The 26,493-nt window shown below is 52.5% G+C and overlaps 1 protein-coding gene across 2 annotated transcripts; it reads right to left on the reverse strand.

The window, feature by feature from the left end:
- Positions 1 to 276: 276 nt before the first annotated feature.
- Positions 277 to 26,146, reverse strand: C8H10orf71 (chromosome 8 C10orf71 homolog). Of its 2 annotated transcripts, none has more exons than XM_031460972.2 (3): positions 25,936 to 26,146; positions 9,352 to 9,454; positions 277 to 4,778 (listed from the first exon to the last, which is right to left on the reverse strand). In XM_031460972.2, exon 3 carries the CDS (start codon positions 4,632 to 4,634, stop codon positions 348 to 350), a length of 4,287 nt encoding a protein of 1,428 aa, XP_031316832.2. In that variant the 5' UTR covers positions 4,635 to 4,778; positions 9,352 to 9,454; positions 25,936 to 26,146; the 3' UTR covers positions 277 to 347. The 2 variants fall into 2 exon arrangements, with proteins under 2 accessions (XP_031316832.2, XP_010983617.3); XM_010985315.3 differs by having other exon boundaries at positions 25,690 to 26,146.
- Between the last annotated feature and the right edge of the window lie 347 nt (positions 26,147 to 26,493).

Consider the following 26,493-nt stretch of genomic DNA (forward strand, 5'->3'; position numbering starts at 1 on the left):
GAGAAGAAAAGAAGTGAGCAGATCCGGCACGTGGGAAGGGGCTTGGAAAGGATGGGATCATGTGAGTGGAGCAGCGCGCTTCCCGAGAGGGGAGCCCCAGGGAGCCTTCAGGTGGGGTTTTCTCAGGGTCCCTTCTTCCTTGAAGACTTCAGGGATCTCAAATGGCTGAGTATGTGTGTGTGTGTGTGTGTGTGTGTGTGCGCGCGCGCGTGCGTGTGTGTGCGTGTGCATGTGTGTGTGCGTGCGCGCGCGTGTGTGTGTGTTTGGGGTGGGGACTGATTGTTCTGGGGGAGGGGCAAGTAAGCTCTCCGGGGTTTACTAGGTGGGGAGTTCGTCTGCTGTAATTCTCAAGAAATGCCTTCTGTGGCAAAGTCCTCTAGGTCATTGGTAGAGATGATGCCCAGGCTTGGAGCATCTTCCTCATCCTCCCCCGGGCTCTGGGGAGGCCCCTCAGGGCGCTGGCCTGCCGAATGCTGGGTGGGGTCGCCAGGAGGCTCAGAGGCCAGCTGCAGGGCAGCATCATGGGCGCTCCGGGGCCTGGGGCCCACTGCCTCAGTGGTGTGAGGGGGCTGCCTTAGGAAGGTGGGGGCGGAGAGCTGAGAGGAGCAGCGCAGGGGCATCAGGGCCGTCATGGGCAGGGGCCGGAAGCCAGGGTACAGCACGTAGGGAGCAGCAAGCACGTCTGGCGTGGTTGGCTCCGGGGAACCTCTCTCAGAGGCTGGGATGGAGACCTTGACATATTTGCCTGTCTCTGGGTCATAGAAGGTCTTGATTTTCACCTGGAGTGGCAGATCGAAGACAAAGTACTCTCCAGACTGGGGGTCTTGGAGGACCTTCTGGGTGGCAGGGAAAGCGGGCAGGGGTGTAAGGGACTGGGACCCCCCAGGCCGCCGTCGGACCGGCTCTGAGAAGGCTGACACTGAGTGGCGGTGCGTGGGAGGGGGCAGGGAGCGGACCACGGGGAACCTGGGCTGGGGCTTCTCTCTGGGGGATGGTGGCCTATGCTCTGAGTCCTCAGGATGGAGCCTTTCCTCCCGGCGTTCGCCATGCTTTTCTTGCAGCTGGTCGATCTTTCTCCTCTTGCTCGCCAATTTCTTCGCCCGCCGCAGGGCCTTCTCTGTTTTGGGCGGGACTGCGGGTGGCTTGCCGGCTGCCCTGTCCAGCTGAGTAGGAGGCCCTGGCTTCTCCCGGAGGCCTGCTGAGCTGGTGGCCACATCCAGCAAGGAGCCTCTTGGAGAAAGCGTCCTGAGGTCTTCTGCTGATGGCTCAAGTTGGGGGTCGGAGCCAGCCTCCCACGTGAAGGCATGTGTCAGGTCCTCCCTGCGGGCCACCCTGCCAGGGCCGGGGCTGGCCCAGGGGCTGCTGCGGGGAGGCTCCCCTGGCAGCAGGCTTAGCTCACTGGGGGCCTGGGAGGCATTGTCCCAAATGCTACTGGTGGCAGGGGAGCACACGCTGTTCTCCTCCAGGGAGCTGGCATTGGGGGACACCGCCATCTCCCCGGGGACCAATCTTCTCCCTGGGGGCCCTGCCCTGGGTGTCGACAAAAGGTGACTTTGGAAGCCTTGTGTCTGCTCTTGCCAACAAGTTCCAAGCTGCTGTGGAGGTGGCTGGTCTTCCAGGTCACCTTCGGGCAAAGCAATCGTGGGGATGCACCTTGGAGTATCTAGCTTCCCCTGGTCTGCAGAATTGCTCATGCGGTCATTTGCCACAAATTGCCATGCGATGTCAGGGGTTGGCTTCAGCCCTTGGCCCTCTCTAGTGACTGGAGGAGTTGGGACATACCTCTTTGGAGCTGGATGGGAGGTTTCCGTCCTCGCCGCACTGGGCACCCGCCCGTGGTCCTCCATGCCCTCACAGGTCGCGCCCTTCAAGTGTGTACCCTGCACGCTGGCAGATGTTGGAGTGCTGGGCATTTCCTGGCTCTCAGGAGCATAAAGGCCAGCGTCCCCGCCCCAGCCCGGCCTTGGCAATTCCTCCTCTTTGTGGCTACTGCCCAGAGGGGACTCTGAGGACGTGACCCTCAAGAGGGGCAGCATGATGGGTTTTATCACAGAGGTGGCCCTGAGGGTGTTGTCTTTAATTGCAAACAGTATGTGCTTGTTTGAAGTGGACGATGGTGAAAGGGTTAGGTCTTTGGCATGGGAAAGGGAGGAATCCTTACTTCCCCCAACCCAAGTGCCTCTGAAATTAGCTTCCTCCCTCGATGCCTTCCTGGGGCTACCTCCAGGCAAACTTTCCTCTTCGCCTTGCAACGATTGCCTCTTGCTGAGCTCCTCCACGCGTGTGTGCCCACTGTTTAAGGGGCAGTAATGTAGCTCAGCTTCCTCCATCACTTTCTCCTGCTCATCCTTCTGACTATCACCTGCACTCACGTCATTCCTCCTGTCTTCCCGCTGGCTCTCGGTGAACCACATCTTCTGCTGATCCTCGAACGAGGCAAAAGACTGATCCGAAGAGCTGGTGCTGAATTTGGCCCTACTTTTGAGGCCTGGCATAAAATCAGACTGTGTATCGCTATAAAACACATCTTCCTCCTCGGGAGAAAGGGGCCCTGGGGAGAATTTCTGGTTGAAGTTTGGATTCTGAAGTCCTACCTCTCTCTCGGGTTCTGTCTCTTGAGAGATGGATCTCAAGAACCCATTCTCTAGGCCGAGGGTCTTCGGGTTCTCCAAAGCCTTCGCCACCTCGGAGTCTCCCCTGCAAAGCTTCAGGGACAGATGTTTCCTGGGGTGGCGTTCCCTGGAGTCTGGACACCAGCCAGGCCTGGAGGTACCCATCTCTGATTCTCCATTGGCGTCATCCTTCTCATAGCCGTTCCTGTCGGCAGCCTCGCCGTTGACACAGAAGGGAGCTTTGGTGGTAGCTGATGGTGAGGTTAGAGTTAGGTTGTTGTCTACAGAGGCTACACTGGGGTCCTTCTGGGTACTGACTAGCGACACAGAAGGAGCTTCAGCGGATCTCTCCTTACACAGCTCGTCTGGCGGGCTTTCCTCGAGCCCGTTGGGAAGGAGGACGCCGTTGCTCAGGGAGTCTTGCTGGCCTCTGGCTTTCTCATCGAGACCTTTCAAGAGAGGTGAGGGACTGTATGTGCTCTTCACGTGCTTGCGCACGTCCTTGAGGTTGAACAGCAAGCTAGGGGCTTTGGACTTGTAGCTGTCCCGGGACTGACATTCGCTGGGCTCCTTCTCTTGGTATCCGTTTAGCTGTCCTGGGGGCGACGGGGTTGTCTCCACCGGCTGGCTGTCGGATGACTCCGGGACATGCTTGGTGGGTATGATGGGGGTCAGCAGCTTACTGATGTTGAAAGGAGGATCGTAATGCTTGCTGGGGTCCACAGGCATGTCAAGAGCATCATTTTCTGGAAATTGCTCCTGAGGATTGTGCTTTGTATACAAGACTGGACCTCTCCTGTTGGCCTGCTTCCTCTCTCCCGAAGCCTCCTGTAGACTTTCTTTCGTTCCTTTACCAGGCTTTGGTTTCCTCCAGGGGGCATGGTTTGGCTTCACCTGAGGGTCAGGCTGTGAGCTGGAAGCTTTTCCCTCCGTAGCAAATATCTGGGCTCCAGGATCCCTAGATGCCCAGGGTCCGGAGGTGGGGAGAGTCCCTGCGACCAGCCTATTCTCTTCCTGACCGCAGCTGGCCCGGACATGGCAGGGGGAGACTTTGTGCTCGGGGACCGGGGGCTCTCTTAACAAGGGCGTGTCTTCATAATGCACGGGAGCCTTGCCTTCTGGGGCAGCATCAGCAGCATCCTTCCTCTCAGGTAGCCTTGGCTGGTGGGCGTTCCAGGACTCGAAAGCACTGTTTTCACTATGAAGAAAAGTCCCCTTGGGAGCCCACTCCTTGCCCCTTCCAGGCTCACCCGTGGCTGCCTTGTGGGCTGGAGAGGGGAACTTTGACTCAAACGAGTTACCCGCATTTTCGGGTGCTGGGAGAAAGCTGCTGGCTCCGTGACAGGCCATTTCGGGGTTCTTGGGGGACTCCTCTCCGTGCTTCCTGCCAGGCTGGTGGCTAGTCTGATGGGTGCTGGAGACTTCGGCAGGTACCCTCCTGACGGTCAAAAAGGCAGAATCGAAGCAGAAGTTGACGCCACTTTCCGGAAGAGGAGCAAATTTGGGGGGATTTTTGAGAGCCGGAGGCTTGCTTGGCGGTGGTCTGCTGTCACAGCGTTGGCTCTCAGTCCTGTCGAAAGATTTAATTAGTGATGATACTTTGGAAATAGGCTTGTTGCTGCTCCTCAGGCCGGAAACGGGCACCTCCAGTCTCCTCTGGGCTGAGGTCAGCGGGGGGCTGCTTTTGGGGTATTTTTCCTCCCCTTGAACGTACTTGGGCAGCTGTTGGAATGTGGCCGCCCAGCCTGCGTGCTCGGTGCCTTGTGATGGTAACTGGCTCCAAAGGCCACTTTTCCGGTGGGTGTGGCTCACCGTTCCCTGGTGCAGATTCCCAAACACCTGGCGGGTGATATCTGGGGACAGGGCCAGGTCGGAGTCATGGAAGGAGGCGTCCTCTGAGATGCACAAGCTCCGGAATGCCCGGTCTGTGAGGCTGCTCACCTCCCGGTCCGCATCGTCCAGCACACTGCCAATGCTCGAGGAGTCGCTAAAGCCGTCTGTGCACTTCTTACTCCCCTGCATCGTCTGTCAGCCAGGAAGACCGTCCCCGTCAGCCAGTGGGCACCCCTGGGTGATGCTTCTGGAAGGGTTGGATGCAGCCCTCTTGTCACAAAATCAGAGTTTCCTGATGATCAGATGCAATGGCAAAGTGGGAGTTTTATTTTTCTGCAAAAGAAAGAAGTGCAGGGTGTGACTACCATATCCGACTTAGTGGCTCTATGTAAGAAAGACACGCTGGTCCGGATGGGCAACGGTGCCTGTGATGGTTGATTTTATGTGTCAAGCTGGCTGGGCCATGGTGCCCAGTTTTTGGTCGAATGCCAGTCTAGATGTTGCTGTGAAGATAGATATATTTTTAAAGATGTAATTAACATCGAAACCACTAGACTTTGAGTAAAGCAGATGACTCTCCAGAAGCCACAAGGCTGAGATACCCCGAGCCAGCGGCAATTCTACCTCCAGTCTTTGGTCTGGAGCTGGAGAATCTATTCCGCCTTGGGTGTCCAGCCCTCCTGCCAGCCCTGCCATTACATGAACCAGTTCCTTTACAGTAAATCTCAATCTCTCTCTCCCTATACATTCTATTGGTTCTATTCCTCTGGAGAAGCCTGACTACTACACTGCCTAAAGTTCAGATGTGTCATTTTTGCAGAGAGATCCTCCCTGGTGTCCCATGGCGGGTGTTCCCTTCTCACTGTCTGTCACAGCGCCTGGTTTATTTTCATTGTGGTACTGAGTACGATCTAAAATAAAATGTATTTCTTTGATGCCTCTCCCCTCCTTAGACTCTAAGAACCAGGAGCTCAGGAGCCACTAGGCTGTCTGCTCACAGACTGCCCTGGGCTCATAGCCACCCCAAGAGGGCACAGCCCCCAAGAGCCTGCATCCTCTGGGCTCCTTCACTCTCTGGCTTGCCCTTGGCTGTGGCCAATGGGAGATGCTGGTAGGAGCTTGGAGGGAGGGGAGCCAGTATCCCTGGCATTTTTCCCTCTCCCTGCCCCATCCCATCCCTGCTCCTGGCTGTGGGGTGAGGTCCTGGCAACACTGCAGTCCTCTCTAACTTCGACCCCTCCCGTGGGCTCTGACTCTCCCTGGGCCCTGCAACACTGCTGCCCTTGCCCCCGAGGGCTGCAGGGAGGATGGCTGTCACTCTTTCTGAGTGACTCCACATCCTGGAGTCTCCCTAATTCTGCCTACACCTCTGTTACAGCCCCTTCATTACATTCTCTTATTCTTTTAAAAAAAGATGGTGAAATATACAAGACATAGAATTCACCACCTTAACCACTGCAAGTGTATAGGCCAGTTGTGTTAAGTGCATTCATACTGCCCTGCAACCATCACCACCTCCATCTGCAGAACTTCTTCATCTTGCAAAACTGAACTGTGTACCCATTACACCACCCCTATTCTCTCCTCCCCACAGTCCCTAGAAACCACCACTCTGCTTCCTGTCTCTGAATTTCACTACTCCAGGTACCTCATAGGAAGGGAACCATCCAGTATTTGTCTTTTTGTGACTGGTTAATTCACTTAGCAGTGTCCTCAGGGATCATTCATGTTGCAACATGTGTCAGAATTTCCTTCCTTTTTAAGGCTGAATAGTATTGCTTTGTATGTATAGACCACATTTTGTTTATCCATTCATCCGTCAGTGGACACTTGGGTTGTGTTCACCTTTTGGCCATTGTGAATGATGCTGCTATGAACATGAGTGTCCAAATATCTGGTCAAGAGCTTGCTTTCAATACTTCTGGGGACATACCCAGACGTGGGATTGCTGGATCATATGGTAGTTCTGTTTTTAATTGTTTGAGGAGTCACCGTACTGTTTTCTTCCAGAGCGGCCGCACCATTTTCCACATCCACTAACAGTGCACAGGAGTTCCAGTTTCTCCACATCCTTGCCAGCACGTGTTTTCATTTTGGATGGTTGCCATCCCAGTAGGTGTGAGGTGGTTCACTGCATTCCCTGCTGGATTCTGTCTGAGGATGCTGGGACCCTGACCTCCACCACTGGGTATGCACCTCCAGTGCCTAGAAGAGGCCTGGCCAGGGCAGGGGTTGAGGAAATGAGGACATGAAAAGTTAGATAAAACAGCAAGTACAGACCACAGAGTGGACTCAGGTTGGGGGCATTTGGGACAGTGAACATCCAGCAGGGAGCTGTGAGTCCTCCGCTGTCATACGCTGTCTCCGCACACAGCCTTCCCTGCCTGGCTGGCCTGGGCAGTAGCCGCAGGGACCTGAACAGGGGTGTGGGGGATGGGGAATGAAGGTGCGGTATAGCCCGCATGTCAGGAGTCCCGGAGCCTAGCCTGGCTCCACAAACAGGGCTGCCCACGAGGCATCCTGCTCAGGTCCGAGGCTGGTGTGCCTGCAGCGCTGTGGTTTGGTCCTGGAGGTCCGTCCGCCTTCCTCGAAGTTTCCTGCTTCCTCTCTTGACCACAACGCTCTGATGACTTTTCTTTTTTTTAATTAAAAAATTATTCCTTTATTTATTTTTAATTTTTAAATTATTTTTGGGGAGAGAAGTAATTCGTTTTATTTATTTATTTTTAATGGAGGTACTGAGGATTGAACCCAGGGCCTTGTGCATGCTAAGCACACAATCTACCCCTGAGCTATACCACCCACACCCCCGCCATGACTTTTTGATGCTGATTTGTTGGCAGGCTTGTTTTAATGAATGAATGAGCTGAGGTGGGGCTGCTGGAGAAAGCGGAGGACCCTGAGTTCTGGTAAACCGGATGAGGTGACAAGAAACCATGAATCGGCCCTGGGAAAGCCTGTACTTACATGCTCCTCAGCTCTGCCTTAAAAATCGGGTGGCTTGCTCCCCAGAAAGCACAGTAGGTGTCTTTCAGAAGGCCCTCGAAAGGGGAGACCGTCAGCCCCAGCCCCCGTGCCTGGCCAACCTCACTCCCATTCCTACCCCCTTTCCCCTCCCCCATTTCCCCTTTAAAAGCTGCGGAGGCCGAACGCTCCTGGTCTCAGACTCCCACGTGGCTAGCCTGGCCCTGTGGCAACATAGCTCTGTGACCACAGGCGTGGAAGCATGCCGACGTCTGGGAAAACTCTTGCCTTTCCGATCAAAGGAGCAGTCCCAGCTTCCCCTCCGTTGGTGGCTTTCTTCCTGCTGTAATGCAGACGCCAAGCCTGAAACTGACTCTACCTATCTGGTAGCCATCGGCTTGCGGTGCAAACTCTATCTGTTTGCACCGCAAGCTGATGGCTTCAACTACAGAAATTCAATCTCTCACGGTTCTGGGGGCTGGGAGTCCCCGATCGAGGTACGGGCAGGGCTGGTTCCTTCTGAGCGCTGCAAGGGAAGCCCGGGCCTCTCTCCTCGGTGTGCAGAGGGCTGCCTTCTAGCTGTGTCTCTTCACGCTGGCTTGCCCCTGTGTCTAAGGATGCCAGTCCTACTGGATTAGAACCCGCCCTAATAACTTCATCTTAACTAATTACGCCAGCAGTGACTCCATTTCCAAATAAATCACATTCTCAGGTCCTGGATTAGGACTTCAACGTGTGAATTTGGAGGATAGCAGTCAACTCATAACACTGAGGCATTCACCCTGCAGCCCTGAGGGACAAGCAATGATGACTCAGGGCTGATTTGCAGAGGATGGCCGGGTGGACAGAACAGTCCTGGGTCCTCCATGGCCCTGCGGGGCTGTGAGCCTGTGATTCCAGAACCAGCCCATCTGGAATCTGTGTTCTTGGGGTGAGTTGGGGGACTTCAGTGGCTTTGACTCCTGTAAATCAAGTTTTCCGTGTCTTGAGGTCTTACCCATAGAGTCAGGGAGTCTTCTGGTGTCCTGAATGCTGGGGTTTTGACCTTGGCAATGGCTGAACTCAGTAACACTGGGGTTTCTCTACTTCCACACAAAGACGGAGATAGGATAGTCAGAGATCTAAATTAGAATCTTAGAGTTAAATCAACACCCCCCAGCCAATGAAAGATCCCTTACTATTAGCAGATCCTTGTTATTTTCAAACACTCAGCTTCCATCCCCTCCTCTGAGTAAGAATGCTTGACACCTTTGGGGGGGTTTCCTCTCCCCTTGGCGCTCAGTCTTGGCAGGGCTGAAAGTCAAGGGGCCTGCGGAGATCTCCCAGGGCCAAGTGCAGACGTGAGACCCAGGCCGGCCCGTTGTACTGTATTTCCTGGAGCAAGGATGGAGCCTGCTCACGCACTTTTTTTTCTAGCAGCAGTGCCCTCTGTTCGTTCATTCCCAGCCTGAAACTTCAGCCTCCACTTTGAATCCACAAGGGCTCCCATTTCCTATTTACACATATCCATTTCTGCTTTTTTTTTTTTTTAATGGAGGTACCGGGGATTGAACCCAGGATGTCGCGTGTGCTAACTACACGCTCTTCCACTGAGCTATATGCTCCCTCCAAAACCCCACCAATTCTGCTTAATTTCTGTTGTGTGTGGCCAAAAAACCCAAACTGATCTTGGGTTTGCATCATATTCCAAGCAGTAATGAAGGCTGTTCACTGACACTTGGAGTATTCAGAAAGTAACCACATTCTTTTTCCCTCCCTCTCGCTAGCTTCATTTGAATAATTTCTTCAATTCTGATTTGATTTACCTGGGTTCCACTGGGACGGTCATAAAATTGGCTTCATCCCCCAACTCCCACCCCCTCGTGTCCTGATACCCAGTGGAACCTTCAGCAGAGTAGCTCAGACTGAAGGTGTTTTCAGGTGCCGGCAGTTGGTTCCATACCTGTTACAGGAGCGGGGACTGCGGGTGCCTGCCTTGCTGGGTTTTACGACCTGTAGTTTTAAAACTTCTTTTCATGCTTCCATTTGCTGTCATCACGGCCCATCTAGAAAGAAGAAGAAAAATAATGTCATTGCAACCCAACAGACCAAAAAGCCAAGCATGTGTTCATTGCAAAAGCTATCCTCACACGTCAGTGATACGATTGGCTTTCAATTTTTGTTGATTTCACACTTAAACTCAACAAAATTCCAAACATAGGCATTGTGAGGGGGAAAAACCAAGATAATTTTATATCCCCCTTCCAACATTCATTAACTTTCTCTGGTCCAAGAAATCTTCAAAACCTGTTTGAAGCCTTTGGGATGTCTAATGTGATTGGCCCAGTTGTGAATCATTTTTGGCTTCACAAAAATGGGAGTGGGAGGATGAAGCCATCAGACCAAAGACCCTTTTCCCACGTGAATTAATAACTCAAGTTTTTCAGTAAAGAGGGCTGGAGTGGCTGAACTTGAATCCACTCAGCAGGGAGCAGTGTTCGATTTATTGTTGGCAGGAGGCTTGAGTATCTATTTTGACAGCTAAAAGAACCAAAAAGCTGCCCAGGAGAATTTTAAGAGTGCTCAGAAGCAAGTGTGAACTAATTAAAATAAATGCTCCATGCAAATCGTCAATGCAGAACATTGGGGCTTCCACAAGACCTTTCTCATCTTGCAGCTCCTGGATATTAATCCAGTCCATGGTAGATTATTAATAGTATTAATAATCATAATAACTCAAATTTGAGGAGTATGTTTCTTTGGAGACACACAGAGGCACTCTGAGCCACCCATCATCCGGGTGGCCACATCCTGATCCCCACCCCAGGGGGTCCTTTGTGTCCCCACGGCACCCTGGGTTTGCCTTTTCCGTAACTCATGCCATATGGTCACACATCGTGTATGGTAACCCATACGTCTTAGGAATTGATGGCTGCTTCCTTCTCTCCTCAACTAGAAAGAAAAATTCCTTGAACCCAAGAAGGGAGTCTCATTTGCCTTTATGTCCTGAACACATCAACACAGAGATCGAATGAATGTTTGTGGCAATGTTCTGAATTTGGTGTCCTCAGCCTGAATTTTAGTGGAAGGCAAACAGAGGCATCGAAAAAGAAGGAGCAAAAAAGACGGAGGAGTTTTTATTGAGAAAGACCTCTGGCCTTGGGTCTTAAGGTGATCTGGAAAATTTAGATTTCTGTCCCTAACTAGAGAGCTCATTTAAGGATGAGGATGAAATCAATCCATGTCGGACATGGACGAGACAGAGGTGCAGAAGGACACCACGACACTTATTCTGTGAATGTTCCAGGGACACATCACTTTGTGCTGGGGTTCATGCGCTCACTGTCAGGCTGCTGAAACGCGTTTTCCAGGGGCCAGCACAGAACTGTCCTGCTCACGGCTGTGGACTGTCTGAAGGAAGCCAACCTGAATTGCTGAAAACCTAGAGCACATTTCAGATAAAAGGATGCCGTTCCCCTCAGGTAACATGAATAAGAAGAAACCTCATGTTGCTGGACTGTGCTATAAACAATTGGAAACTGCCCAGATGAATAGATAGAAACAAAAGTGAATATTTATTCACGGCACAGTGAGTTCCTATTTATGTCTAAGCAAAAACAGTTTGTTTTCTTCAGTGCTTCCTGATGCCTCACCCCTCATTATTTCCTTAACTCATTTATTTACTTTGCCTTTAGTCTCCCTTCTCCCAGGTGCTCTTCCAATGGGTAACTTTGCTCCTCATCTGACTTAACATTCAAGCTGCAATCAAGACTGTTGACCACTAGCTTCTGGGGTAGCTTCCACTTTGATCTGTGGGCTGCTCACATATATCCCTGCCCAGTCTAACTGTTCATCTCTTATCTTTCTCTCCTGGATGGTTGCATGTCCTCCGCGTCCAGCCCTGTGGCCTTGTTTCTTTTCCCTCTACCAGCTCGACAGGCGACTCTACCCACACCCACAGTCACAGTGAGCAGCCACTCACTGATGACACATCCAGGCCAGCCATGTGTCTGCGCTCCAGCCTCTGTCTCCATCTGCCCCCTGGGCAGCATCACAAACTCACAATTAAAACTGAACCTGTGCCCCTTCCACAAGTCAGTCCTTCCTCTGAGGATCCCACAAATCTGAACCACTTGTGATTGCACCTTCTCCCTCCTCCATGCCTCCTTCATCTGACCCATTTCTGCGTCCCATGAGTCTCATCATTTTTTCTAAGCTGGTTGATTGATTGATTGGTTGATTATTTTTATTTTTTATTGAAATATAGTCAATTTACAATGTTGTGTTAATTTCTGGTGTTTCTTCGATATGCCTTACTACCTCTTGCCTCAGGGCCTTTGCACCCTCTGCCTGGAGTTCTTTACCTCTTCCTTTCTCTTGTTACCTGTTTAACTCCTACGTATACTTCAGAACCCAGTTTGTAAGTCCCTTCAAAAAGGCGGCTTCCTCGGGCTCTTTTATGTCTCTCTGCTATCTGCTTTTCTAGAATGCTATATTCATCTCCTTGTAAGTACTTATTATAATTGTAATTAAGATTTTAAATGGGTGATTATTGTTAAATGTTTGTCTCTCCTGCTAGCCTGGCTGCTTCACTGTGGTGGGGCCCACATCTGTCTGGCTCTCCAGGGTCTCCTCCTCTTGCAGCACAGTGCACAGCACGAGAACTATCTGTTAAATAAATGAGCAAATCCCTCCATCTCTGTCATGATAATACTCACCCTATTGACAGACAGGCTTTGCGAGATTTATTTTCTTGAAAGTTAGTTGTAATCCGATAGTTGCAGAATTACCACAGATTTCAAATTAGTGAATTTGAATCCAAGTGGATGTAGCTTCCTTTTTGATTCCAAGTCTTAAAATATATAAAATCTGTCTGGGGCTCACAGGCTGGCTCGGTGGAAGGCACTGGCTTATTCCACGGCAGGTACTGTTTAAATTAGGGTTCAAGGTTCAAGGTGAATACTGGCTAGCATTTATATCAGGGGGATTAAGTGACGTCATAACTTGGCCATTTTCCTGTTTGTCTCTCTAATAGCACTCAGTGCTCCAAGTTGGGGATGGTTTTGAATCCCTCTGGAAGGCCAGCATCCAACAAATACTTGTTGCGTACATTAACTGGGGTGTTAATTACAGCCACGTTGCAAATGGTCATTAACTGAGATGGCACCTAAATTGTGGGTGTCAGTGGGTGAAATGCTGGCATCTGCCCTGTGTTGTGAAGGCAACCCTGAAGACTTGACAGCACTCTGAGAACGGGTCGTCCAACATTTCATCCATGGATGCTGGACACTGCTTGAGCTTGGATCAGGTCTAGTGGGTTCTGCAAAGCACCAGAGCACACAAGGGGAGACAGGGTCCCTGGGCAGGAGTGGATGGATAGGACTCTCCAGTTCAGCCAAAGGATCTGGTGATGCACCTGTTGTAAAAATATGCTTGGGGCAAACGCAGGGCATGTCTATGCCCCTGTAGCCAGAAGCTGGGAGAATTACCCTTGAGGATGTGTTTTGTCTTCTCCTCATTGCCAGGGTCACCTTTTTGAATCAGAACATGTCAAGCAAACCAAATCCGAGTGTGCATCCCCATCAGTCAGCTTTTTCTCACCGTGAGCTGTGAAATATCCTTTGCACAGTCATTTCCTCTTCCTTAAAGGAAAAGGACAACGATCTCTTGCACTGCTTTATTCCACTTGATCTGCTGTGAATCCATCTTTCCAACAAGGCTTTGCGCTCGGCCCCGGCCTGGTCCATCTCTGACTGACAGCCTGCCTGGAGCACAGCAGCCACTCGTCAATGTTTCCAGCTGCCGTGGCTGAGTACGCTCCTTGGACCACAAGCATGTGATGACAGAGATTTGTGGCGAATATGTGGGGTGGGGACGGAGGGCTACATGTTCTGCTGTCTCACGTTCTCCTTGTCTCCCACGGGACTCCTGGCCGGCAGCCAGCCGGGGGCTCGGAGGTCACGCAGTCCCCCTTCTGCTGGCCTGCCCCAGGCTGGGAGGACAGGAAGTGGCAGAGGGGATTCCCACTGGCACCCCCTACCGACTCTGATCCAGGTGGCCGCACACAGCTACTCCTCTGAGCCCCACGACTGAACAAGTGTGATGGACCCCCAGAGCCAGAGCCCTGTTGGGTACCCCCAGGAGGCCCCAGCTCCAGGACACCGCTCCTCCATGTGGCTGTGCACAGTCAGCTTCATTGATGAGAGAGGATAACGGAGGCTCAAATGTTCCATGTCACACAGCTGCTGCGTGACAGAGCTGGGCTTGGGACCCAGGCTTGCGTGGTCCTGGAGTCAGGACACAGCAAGAGACGGGGTGGCTGGTGGGCTGGCAATGGTGGGATCTCCAGATTAAACAAAGTCAAAATACAGGACACTCAGGGAAATCTGAATTTCCCATCAACAGCGAACAGTTTGTAGTATAAGTATGTCCCATGCAATAGTTGGAATATACCTTGTATTTGTCAAATGTCTATAAAATTAATCATCCCATATTATACTAAAAATAGGTACTCATTGTTTATCTGAGATTCAAACTGCACTGGACATCTTGTTTTTTATCTGATGATCTGAGGTCCTCACTGACTTTTAGGACCCAAAGTGGATCACAGTCAGTGAAAGCCAATCCAGTGAGTCAATACTGAGATGACCCTTATCTGCGTGTTAACCCGGGACACACTCTGGGATCCATTATCTTGTTTGATTCTCATGACCTCTGTGGGGCGGGTTCAACAGGCCTCACTGTCGCCATTTTCTAGGTGGAGAATAAAAGCACAGAGAGGTGCAGAGTATTGCTCAGTGGCACACAGCATGGGCTAGGATTCAGCTCGGGCTCACTTCTTGACCACCCCATGCTTTCTCCAGGATGAAATCCTGACCCCTCTGATCCTTGGGCTCAGGCACAGGAGTGTGTGTCCTGGGCTTCTGGGCTGGAGTTCAAGAGAGACTTGAGGGTGGGTGGAGAAAAGGAGGGTGTTTATTTCTGTTCACCTCCCAAGAATCTTCTCAGCTCAGTTTTTCACAATAGCCACAGGAATAGACCTGATAATTCAGCTGGTCCGGCACGGGGTCCCTCCTGCTGGGGAGGTTCAGGTGGCCGGTCCTTGCAGAGCTGGGAGGGATGCTCTCCAGCTGCTAAGCAGGCCCTTCCTTTCTCCTCTCGTCCCTGCCCGTCTTCGCACAGGAAGCCATCGGGCTTGGCTTTGCTGCTGGGTTTGACCACTTGCCTGCAGTGCGGTTTCTGAGCTCCAGCTCTGTGGATGGATTTAATTACCTTAATTGAATGGTGTTTTCACTTTTCAGTAAAGGGGAGGCAGGAAGCCGGTTTAGATAACAGGGGTTGGCTGTATCACACCCAGAAGGCCCTCACAGATTGAAATTGATTCTTCTTGCTTCTCTTTCTGGGTGGTTTTTTGAGACATTGGCTCGGGGATGTCTCGAGGTGCTGCTCCATAGAGTGAACCCTGACAACCAGCCCGTATCAGCCCGCGAACGCACGGGTGTTGACCGCGCAGCCTCCTGCACCCCACCCCACGCTGAGCAGGCGCCTGGCTGTGGACCTGTTCCCTGCTGGTCCGTCTTGGGCCAAGCCCTTGACCTCTCTGTGCAAATTCCAACAGCCTTCCTGCTCACTGTTTCAGAGGGAATTGTCCTTGGCTGTGTCCCACATTTTACAAGATAAACAATGAAATGGCAAAATCGACTTCCTCAGTTGAAGAGAGGCACAGACGTGTGCCAAGTGTCTATGGGGTGGCAGGTCCCAAGCCCCTACGTCACGTGCCTGGCCTCACTCATTCCTCGTGAACACTCAGCAGGGTGGGCCCCTCTCACCACCTTACAGCCGGGAAACTGAGGCTCCCTGGGTGAATCGCTTGTCCCTTACAGAGGCTGGAGCTGGGATCACACTGGCCTTGTGCTCCGGGGCCCTGCTGTCCCGCCTGTGAAGATACCCTCCCCAGCTCTCTCTCAGTGTGGTGATTGCTCTGTCCTTGTAACTCCTTTGGCCTTTCAAGAATCAGAAATTCTTGGACAATCAGAAATTTCAAGTCCATTTATATTCTACCAGAGGAAAACACGGGCTCTCATAAGCCAGACTTAAAGCTCTTTCACACATCCACCTGCTCATCGACTGTTCAGCACAATGCGTATCCCCATTCTAGTGCTGGAGATACAGCAGAGACAGCGTCCACTTGGGCCCGCTCCTCGTGGACCTGGATGAACTGAGGAATGGCACTGGGCACACTCAGGCTGCCCTAGATTTGTTTCCCTTCGGTGGTGTCTCTTATACATGTAAAACGCACCTTTGATTTGCACACAGGTTATCACACACCTGGTTTGGCCATTCTGGCTCCACTGGTCTGGTACTTGGCATCCCAGGATGGAGATGGGGTTCTGCCTGCATCCTGGCCTGGCCTGGTTTAAATGGCTCCAACCTAAGGGCTAGACTGGGGAAGCCAAGGGCTGTCAGGTTGGTCCCAAGGCTTCTGTGCTCTGGGAGAGGACGAGGCTGGCTTCATCCTGCCCCAGGAGCATGGCTGATTGGCACTGGAGACTCTGGGAGCAGCGCTGACCTGGCATGTGACTGAATCCTCCCTGAATCACACCCTGTGCGCAGGTGGCCTCAAGGCCCTGCCACATGTAGGAGTCCAGGACATCCCAGGGATGTGGCTGAAGAAAGCAGCTTGCCCAGGCTTGCCAGGCTCACAGAGCCATCCGTGACGTGTGGTGATAATTGCTGTGTGTGTTCTGCTGCCCTTGGGAGAGAGCTTGGGAGCCGAGATGCTTTATCCCTGGACCTCAACCTAGCCTGACTCTTACTTCCTGCCTGGGTCCCTGGTCCACTGTGTCTGGATGGGATGTTTCCTCAGGAGTCTCTGAGCATCACCCGGATCTGGGGCTGTGTCTGAAGTTAGAGGCCAGGGAGCCTGGTACAAGGAAGTTCAGGCCTGATCCATCAGTGCTCCCCAGGACAGGAGGGTGCCGGCACCTGGCGTCATGCACCCAAGGGGGACCCAGTTGTAGGACAAAAGGAGAGAAGCAAGGTGTGGAGGCAAGGAAAGGAGGAGAGAGACAAAGAGATGGTCCCGGGACCCCGCAACCTGCCCCTTTTGGCTCCTGTTCCTGTTCCCTGATTGTGTGACCAGCAGGACAGAGCAATGATTTTTGCTCTCTGGGGCAAAAGCCCTGCTTTGTAGCACTGACTGATTTCCGTGGCTGACTTCTGCTCTGACCTGGCATCCGAGGCCGAGTTGGGACATGCACAGGGGCTCCTGGAGCCTCTGGGTCCTGCAGGCTCCCATCACGTTTGCAGTTGCTTTGATAAGGATACTTGGGCAGGGCTCTCACTCCGCAGAGGCTAGTAGCAGCACCATTTCGGACCCTTCCCGATGGCTGGGCTTTGACAGGGATCACTCCTTGGAGCTCCTGGTGGCCGATGGGCTGGACTCGGCCAGCACTGTCTGTGTGCACTCCCCTCCACCGGAAGGTGCTGAGGCCTGGTGCCACCCAGCTTCTCAGCACTGCTCCCCTGGGAGCTCTCCGCAGATGCCGAGGAACTGGTCTCAGTGCCAGATGCCCCCAAACAAGGGGACTTGGGTCCTCCTTGTGGGCTTAGAGGTGCCCCCATTTACCTCTGTAGTAGCAACTACGCTAACATCAAAGGTAAAAGCAGACAGCTCTGACCCCAAACAACCCTGCTCTGGCCTCCCTCATGCCTCCCCAGAGCTGGGGTGAGTGCCATTCACGCTCTGCTGTCCGGGGCGGGTTGTGGTGGCGTTGACGGGGAAGTGAAAGGCTGGGAAACAATGAGAAGGGGACAAACTGGCAGAAGCGGTTTCATTTCTCAGCCCTGTGGCCCTTCAGCCTCCTTGCTAGACTGAACTCAATGTCCAGGAGCCACACCACTGCCAGACCAGGGCGGGCCACCAGCCAGACAAAAGACATGCAGGGGCCACCGAAATGATGAGTCCTCCTGGGGTGTGGGCCAGGTCCCAGCGCCACTTTCCATTTGCTGCGTATAACCTTGGCTAAATTACAGCAAGTCTGTGAGCCTCAGTTTTCTCATCTGTAAAATGGAGCTGATGACCTGCACCTGTGTATTAACAACAGGGCTTCTCAGCCTTGGCCCCATAGACGTTACCAAGGTACCCTGGGCAAAATCACCCCTGCCTGAGAACTACTGTTGTAGCAAGGAGCATCATTCATTCATTCATCCCTTCCACCTTTCCCAGGAACATCCTGGCCTGGATTCTGGAAACGGTAGAAGCTGACATGAGATAGATATCAACCGGGCAGTTCTGGGCAGTAGAAAGAGCTGGAGACCTGGGTGAAGTCCTGGTTCCAAGGCAGTGTCGCTTTGGGCAAGTCACTTAACCTCTTCCTACATCTGTGAAATTGGGACAATAAAAAACAACGCCAGCTCTGCCACATCACCCCCACCTCCCGTGGCGTCTGCTGCCCGCAGGGGAGAGGGCTGAGGAAAGGAACGGTCATGCAGTTGGACCCTGAGGCAGCCACTGCCTGAGAGTCACCAGCTCTCGGAGCCACCCACCTCACCAGGCCCCGGGTCCTCCCCCAGCCAGGGGGACGCCAGCACCAGAAGGAGGCAGCCGGGTTTACATCACAGTATACACCAATCTCAGAGACATATATTTATACAAAACAAGGCAAATTCCCAAAGCAAAATAAGTTTATGTGTGCCACTCTGATATTCCACCCTATTCTACTGTATTCTGTCATTTAAAAAAAAAAATGATTTGCAGATACTAACTACAATATATAAAATAAATAAACAACAAGTTCGTACTGTAGAGCACAGGGAACTATATTCAATACCTTGTAGTAACTTATGGTGAAAAAGAATATGAAAACAAATATATGTATGTTCATGTATGACTGAAGAATCGTGCTATACACCAGAAACTGACACAACATTGTAAACTGACTATACCTCAATAAAAAAATATATATAGAAAAAAAAATGATTTGCAAAGTAGTAAGTGATCTCAGGACTCAATAATGAGTTATGATCTGCAGCATTCTTTTTTTTTTTCATTTCTTTTTTTTTTAACTGTCCTAGACCAGAGTCCCCAGATGGTCCCCATCAGGTTCCGTGTGCTGCTGCCCGGTTTATAGTGAGGCTAGGTTCTCATCTGGATGGAGAAGTGGAGACCTAAGGTCCAAACATGGTGATTGGCAGGGTCCGACCAGACTCACGTGGCGGGAGGGGGAGGAGACCACCTAGGTGGTGAGTCCACGGGCCAGGCCTTGCCTTTCTACTTCCTTGACCTGTCCCCAGTCCCCACACAGTGCCTGGCCCTAACAGAGGCCCATTCATTTGTTAAATGAGTGCATGAATGAGCAAGAGAAATCTCCATTTACGGAGCACCTGGCGTAAGAGAGGCACTTTAGATACTCCTATATTATTGATACATATGTATTATTATGTAGTGAATACTCACAACAACCTTGTAAGACAGAAATTACTCTTGTTCTTTATAAAGGAAGACTTGGAACCCCAAGATATTTAAGCTGGTGATGAAGGACTTGAACCTGGGCTGCTGGAGAGGGAGAGGGTTCCTGTGATCTGTATTTATAGAGCATCTCCAGGAGCTTCTGATATGCCTGCTGCAGGCTGAGAGCCTCTGCTCAGCCCTGCCCCATCCCTGGCCACCCCGCAGCCCCCACACGCCCGGGTATCACCCTTGGGGCTCCCTGGCACTCATCTTAAGACCCTCAGCCACAGGGTGTCTTCTGTTCCCTGCACCCCATTCCAGCTGGGAGGCCACCTTTGGCAGGCAAGGCCCCTGAAAGCCTGCCTTGCCCCTTCCTGATGGGCACCTGGCTTTCCAGTTCAGAGCTGTGGAATCAGTTAGACTTTGGACAAATCGCTCAATCTGTCTCAGCCTCAGTCCTGTTTTTGTATCCTGGGGCTGATGGGAAGACAAGCCCACAGCCTGGTCCCTGGGGAAGACCCTGAGGACTAGGAAGTGAGTGTTGCAGAGACAGTTGTAACCGATGGCTCCGGACACCACTTTGGAGAGCCTTGTCCAGACAGGAAGCCACCTCAGAGGCTCCCAGAGGAAGAGGCACTTGGGTTGGCCGGCGTGGGGTGTAACTTAGCAACCATCCTCTCTCCAGCCCCTGGGAGGAGAACCAGGCAAGATGGGGAGGGGCACCCCTGGAAAGCAGCCTGGGGGTGTCCCAGGCATGGACAGAGAGAGGAGGGTCCAGGCAGGGCTCCTGGAACCACGGGAGAGCAGAGGGGCTGCAGAGCTCCCCTCACCATCTGTGGACCCTACTTTCCCATCTGTAAACTGGTGCCGCAGGGCTGGGTGACAAAGGCAGAGGAGCAGAGCTGGAAGAGCCACCGCTGTTTATCCGGCTCCTATTACACGCTGTGAACTTTACATCTGCGATCTCACTCAGGAGTCACAACCACGAGGCATGTTAGACAGGGCCTGTGCCAAAGGAATCAGGTGGAGAAATTGAGGGTCAGAGAGGTTGAGGAACTTGCTCAAGGTCACACAGCAGGGAGTAGAAGAGCCAGGATTCAGACCCAAATCTCTGTGCCAAATGGTCTCTCCCTCTTTGTGCAGCCAAGGCAGAGAGAGTTATGGGATGGGCGTCTCCCTCTGCCACGGTGTCCCCGCAGGGTAAGGCAGATGGCGGCATCTCTCTTGGAACCTTCTCTTCCATCTCCCATGCCTTGTTCTTCCCACAAGGAGCATTTGCTTTAGTAAAGCTAGAAAAGGCTTCTGCTGGACGTAGTCATCCTGTGGCAGCATCCAGGAGGGTACCACCTTCCATGGCCCTGAACTTCAGGAAGCCATGGGTATCTGGGCTGGGGGGAGATGCCTCCCATGGAGAGTCACCGGGAATTTCTAACACTCCCCCCATCACTTTCAACGTGCACACATGTCAGAGCCCTGCTGTCCCTGACCTTCTCCTCACTTCCTGCTGGAGGCTGGGAAGTAGAAGAGAGATGCCTGGTTGACAGATGACAGCTGTCCTTTCTCCAATCCGAGTGACAATAGTGAGCCTGGCTCTGCAAGGAAGGAAAGAGAGAGAACTTCCCTGCTGTGGGGGGTACAGTCATGGGACTGACAACTAGCCCTTCTCTTTATAGAGTTCCTCATGGAATGCTTACAGCGGTGAGAAGTTTAGATGTGGCCACCCGGGCTATCTGTCTAAAAATGAAAACTGAAGAACACTCTTCCAATAGGCAAGATTATTTAAAACAATGGCTCGAGTTGAAATGGAAAAAAAAAATCAGCTATTTGAGCGTCTCCTACTGTGTTTGAGAACAACAAGGAAGCTTGTCTCTCTTTCCTTTCTTAAAGCAGTGGTCCTCCCTTCTCAGAATACCCTGGGGGGCTTGTGAAACACAGTGCTGGGCCCCATCCCTGAGATGCTCACTCGGGATGTCGGGGTGGGGCCAGAGCATTCAGGGATGCTGGTGCTGCAGGTCTGCGGACCGCACGTGGAGCACCGCTGCCCTGGGCCTTGAGCGACTGGAGGTTGTACCCCTTTCTGGGAGGCTGTACTGATCAGTCATGGGCTCTTGGGCCACTTGGGCCTCAGGGTTGTCACGACTGTGGTTTGGGCTGTGTTTGCTTGGCTCTAGGCTGGGCTCTGGGCAGGCTGTGCATGTGTGGGGTGCAGAGATGAATCAGAAATGCCACCTCTCCAAGGGACTGTCACCTGGGAGGGGAGAAGAGCCAGTGGTCAGTCTGAGCTGCAGGGTTTAGGAGGTGGAAAGAGAGTGGTCTCATGGGCAGGGCTTGCTTGAAGGCAGCTGGGAGGGAGTTTTACTGCCAGTCTGTGCACAGGCACCCAGCTGGGTCCAAGCTGGGTACCGAGCAGATGGCGGTAGAAAGATCATCGTGTTAGAGTCAGATCACGCTCCCATTTCTTAGCCCCGTGTGACCTCAGCCAGTTCCCCCACCTCTCTGAGCCTCCCTTCTTTCATCTGCAACTGCACCTGCCTCCCTGGGTGGTTGTGAAGAGTAGAGGGAAAAAACATCAAGAGCCCAGAAGAGACTTACACAGAGAAAGGACCTGGCAAGTGGAAGCTTCCGCTGCTCTGAAGCAGGCAGCGCACGGAAGCAATCCCACATCTACCATGGCTATGCTAACACCCGCCAAGATTTCGGTGTGCTTTCAAAGAGCTCATGCGTGGAAAGCGCATAGTAGGCGCTTACTGAATGCCACTTGCCTCATTTCTAATCCCCAAGTGGGGGTGCTCTAGCCTAGTGGGAGGGGCATGGACTGAGGCCAGACCCCCCTTGGGCGTGGTTCCTGGCTGTCCTGGCTGTGAGTGGCCCTCAGCAATTATAAATTATGAAACCATTCTGTGCTTTGGTTTCCTGATCTGTCCTTTTTTTTTTTTTTTTTAATGGCAGCACTGGGGATTGAACCCAGGACCTTGTGCATGATAAGCAGACACTCTACCACTGAGCTTTACCCTCCCTCCTTGGTTTCCTCATCTGTAAAATGAGATGAAGGTAGTACCAGCCTCATGGGGTCCTTGTGAGGACCCGGTGAACTCGTGTCTGTGAGGTGGCTGACACCTAGTAACTGTCAACATCACATGACCATCCCCACCATGCCACCTGCTTAACCCAGGGCCGGGGGCACAGGCTCACAAGGATGACAACCTTTTCCCAACAGAAAAGGGAGAGAGAAGTGAGGCGGTGGCGGCCCAGGGCCCCAGAGGCTTCCCTGTCCTTGGAACCACCTCCAGCCTTTGCCCTCTCTGTCTGGTTTCTCTGCCCGACCAAATCGCACAGCTGCCTCATTCTGAACAGATATCAGCCAACCTCAAGCAGCTTTGGTGCTGGTACAGTGTTTGCCTTGAAAACCGTGCCCGCATCTCCTAGACCATCACCAGAACCACCATGGGAAAACTTGCATGCTGGATGAGTGAGGATAAAACCAGACCATCTTCGTAAGCATTTTGTGCCCGGAAGTGATGCAGCTGGATTGCAGTAATGAACTTACAGGGATACTGTGGGTGAGAAATGGCTCTGAGCTTGTGGGTTTAGCCCAGTGGGTCTGAGTTCTGACCCCTTGACCTCTGTGGCTTTCGGGTCTCACCTGCTTCAGAGGGACGGGCAGGGCCAGGTGAGGGGAGTGGCTGGTGGTGCTCAGGTGGCCAGGCTGCCCCAGGACAGGGCAAGCCAAGGGACAGCTCTGACATGACCTAGCCATTGCAGGCAGGGCTCAGAGGCACGAGGCCTCCAGGCTGGGTGGGGAGCAGGAAAGCCCTGGGCTGCTCAAGCAAATCTGAGTTTCCTTTCTCTCCTTGCCTTCCTTTAAGCTTCAGGTGAAGGCTTTAAGATGGGAGACAGCCGAGATGAACTCAGGGACAGAAGGGACCCACTGCGGCCAGGGAACAGCGTCCAGGGTGCAGAGGCCCCAAGGAACAAAAGGAGCCTGCTGATGCTCGGAGCCAGCATCTCTGTGGGTTTGGAAGACCTTCGTTGCAAAATGTCCTTTCTGGGCTGGAGCCTCCAGGGCCAGCCAAGCAGAGAACAGAGGATACGGGGAAGGCCATCACCCCGCTTTCACTGCTGTGGTGCGGAAGGCTCCCTTGCCCCTTCCCATGAGAAAGAGAGGTCTGTCAAGTCCGCTGAAAGCCACTGAAGTTCATTAGCTCTGCGGCCCCTCCTGCGATCAGATTCCCAAACGCTCTGAGCGACGTAGCTCGGAAGGGACTGCACTTCGCACCAAGCCTTCTTCAGCCCTCGGGCTGGGAACTGGGGCCAGCTGACAACCGACTGTATCTCAGCCTTGACATCAGCGGCCACATACTACTCACACACGCAGCCCCTTCCAGGGAATGTTCCAGAATGATACTGACTTATGTGGGGAAGAGGCGGGGACACATCTCAGCGGTGCTCCACACATTCCATTTTGGGGCCTAGATCCATGCACCTTGAATGATCCCTTGTCCCCCGCGTCCCCCCACACCTCCCAGTTCCTGTCCTGCCACCCCTGGGATCAAGTAGAAACTGAGAGGTGTTTGGGGTTTTCCCAACTAAAGAAATGAGACATAAGACTGCGTTATAAGGCTATGGATTGGCTGGATCTGGCAAAATGTGGTTTAAACCCTCAGATGGAAATAAAACCAAAACCCACTGCAGCCTTTTGGGAAATGTCAGTGCCATGTGTCTATACATGGGCCACCGTCTCTGAAAGCCCTTTTCATCTCTCCAGTAACCCTGGGCAGAGGGACTGAAGGCACCAAGAGCCAGTGAGGAAGATGGCCCAGCCCTGGCGGGTTTCAGTTACTGAGATTTCTGGCATAGGCTGGAGGAATAAGGCTATTTCCAGACGTGGAGCTTCCCCTTGCTGTACAGGGTCTCCAGGGCTTCCTTAGGGTCAGGAGCAAAAAGCAGAAAATACCAAGTCACTTGCTAGAGTCCTAGTGGGAGGACATTGGGGTGGATGCACTCATCCTTGGAGGATTGGGGGTTGTCTCTGTCCCATCTCCTCCACACGCCTGCATCTCCCAGGCTCCCAGGGGATCCAAGCCCCTCTGTTTCCAGGACCCCTCATTCTATCAGCCCCTTTCCTCCCAGCAGGCACAGTTGCTCTCATCCCAATGAGCTTCCGGTCACCAGTGAGCAGGCACAGTCATTCCCCTTCCAAAGACCAAGGGGCAGACACACTCTGGACCTGGGTCACCCGGAGACATCTATTTATAAACCACCCTGATAAGCACAATCGGCCCTGCTCAGCCCAGGCCACCCTCTACAGCAAAGCTAACCTTCCCAGCAGCGGACTGAACATCTCCTGTACCAGCTAGACTGGAAAAACCGGCCCAGTAGAGGGGCAGGGGTCTCCAGAACTGGCTGGTGGTCCTGAAGGGTCCGGCTCGCAGACTGTTGTAAAAGCTAGGATGTTCATGCTTTTTGTGTATGTACCAGATCGACCCATCTCAAGGAGTGTTCTTGTACAACAGGGGTCAGCAAATACTTTCTGTAAAGGGCTGCATGATAAATGTTTTGTTTTTGCTGGCCACATGGCCTCAGCAGTTGCATGAAAGCAGCCTGAGACAACATGGAAATTGAACGAGTGTGGCTGTGTGCCAATAAAACTTTATTTACAAAACCAGGTGCCCAGCTCAGTGGTTTACCAACTACTGGAGTAAAGAAAACACAAATGCTGGAACATTAGACCTCATTTAACACAAACACGTGTTCTATCTACTTTCCAGGGCTCCTAGACTTGTGGGTATTAAAAAATACTACTTCAAACATTGTTTGTAACAACCGAGTTAGATTATGTTAAAATACATGATCCATAGTTTATGCTGATTTTTTTTAAAAGCCTTTATTTCCTACAGCAGTTTCAGGTTTGCAGCAAAATTGAGTAATTCAGTGAAATGTGCAGAGATTTCTCATATAGTCCCTGCCCTGCCCCCCCATGCATAGCCTCCTCGATTATCAATATCCTTGGGAGTGTTATAAAGTCCTAAATAATAACTTTTTAAAGGTTATCTGGGGGGGGGTGTAGCTCAAGACATAGAGCACATGCTTAGCTTGCACAGGGTCCTGGGTTCAATCCCCGGTACCTCCTCTAAAAATAAATAAATAAAATGAATGAATTTTCCCCCCACCAAAAAAATTTAAAATAAAGGCTATCTAGCTTTCCATACATGTTTAGTATCGCTCTTCTCAACGATCAATTCTTCTGCACGAGGTAAAAAAAGAGTATGATTTTAGATTTGGCCAAGCCCACCCTGCGGGAGCTGACTAGGAACCCCCAGGGTGTGGGAGAAAACACAGACTGTGCAGGAGTTCCCTGCTGAGGTCACATATGCTCTTGGAGTCCATGGGCCAGAATGTCCCGCTGACCAATTGTCCTCTTTGTTACGGCTGATAGGCTCCTGCCTGACCCAGCACTGGGGAACACAAGAAAGCCAGTCTCCCTGCACAGAACGTGTGACTGTGGGGTGGCCCCCATTCGGCAGTGCAGTGCCCCGGGCACTTCCAAGGCTTGTGCCCTCTCAGCTGTATGCGAGCAGAGTGCCCGGACAGATGCACGGAAGGACAAAGTCACACAGGTCTATACCGTGTACTCTGTACCCTCACGGTCCACACAGCAATCCAGCACCACAGCACACCCAGCACACCGAGCAACTCAGCCCTCGACATGCCCCTGGCCGCTCACGCCGCCCTGCACAGCACCCTGGCACAGAGAGACATCCAACACCGCTGGTCAGAGCGCACATCCCTGCGGCCGGAGCTTGAGCCTCTCTGCCTACGCGAAGGAACCAGATCAGCGCCTGTCCCTACCTTCCGCTCTCCGCGAGTCCCGGCGGCTTGCTCTCCAGGCCTCCCAGGAATGGGGACAGAAAACCCTGCCTCTTCCAGCAGCCCGGCTCTGCCCAGCAGCCCAGATTTCTTCCCTTGTAGCCGGACTGCCCAAAGATAGGGGGGAGTAGATTCAAGACCTGGACCTCTTATTGTCCACAAACCTGCCCACCTGAGGACAATCAGTGCCCAGAAGCTGCCCAGACACGGGAAGTTCGGGAAGCGTACCTAAATAGGGAGCCAGCCGGGGGAGACCAAATGGTGTTCTTGGTGGAGAAGAGGCAAACAGTCCCCACTGCAACACCCGCGTGGTGTCAAGTAACAGTCAGATTAAACAAACAGCTTCTGCAGCTATTTTTATCTTCAGATCGGCCACGGGTAATAGATAACTTGGGGAGAGAGAAATGGCTCGCCTCTTAGCCGGACCCTGACCAAGAGTCCAACTTTAATCCAGAATGAGTTTGAAAACTATTCCAGCACCGAGACTCAAAGAAAAATAGCCCAAGGTGCAAAGGAAAACATTTGTTTAGACAAACATTGAAAACACGATAGCGTGTGTGCCTTGGAGCCAGCGCCCGGAGGCCTGCTGATGTCCAGGGGCAGAAATAGCCTGTTTCATCATCGGCTCGGAGGACCGCAGCCTGCATTCCTCGAGTAAGGAGCCGTCCTCGGCTGTGCTTTTGGAGCAAAATAACATGCCCAGCTGCAGCAGGCTGGGGGCAGGCCAGGCTGGGGTTTCAGGGTGAGAGCTGCAGGAGGATATGAAATAATCAGGGAAGGGACGAG

Source organism: Camelus dromedarius, chromosome 8 (genome assembly GCF_036321535.1).
Source record: "Camelus dromedarius isolate mCamDro1 chromosome 8, mCamDro1.pat, whole genome shotgun sequence".
Taxonomy (NCBI): domain Eukaryota; kingdom Metazoa; phylum Chordata; class Mammalia; order Artiodactyla; family Camelidae; genus Camelus; species Camelus dromedarius.

Excerpts from the sequence above, each read along its gene's own strand:
- C8H10orf71 (XM_031460972.2), bottom strand. The coding sequence starts at position 4,634 with ATGCAGGGGAGTAAGAAGTGCACAGACGGCTTTAGCGACTCCTCGAGC.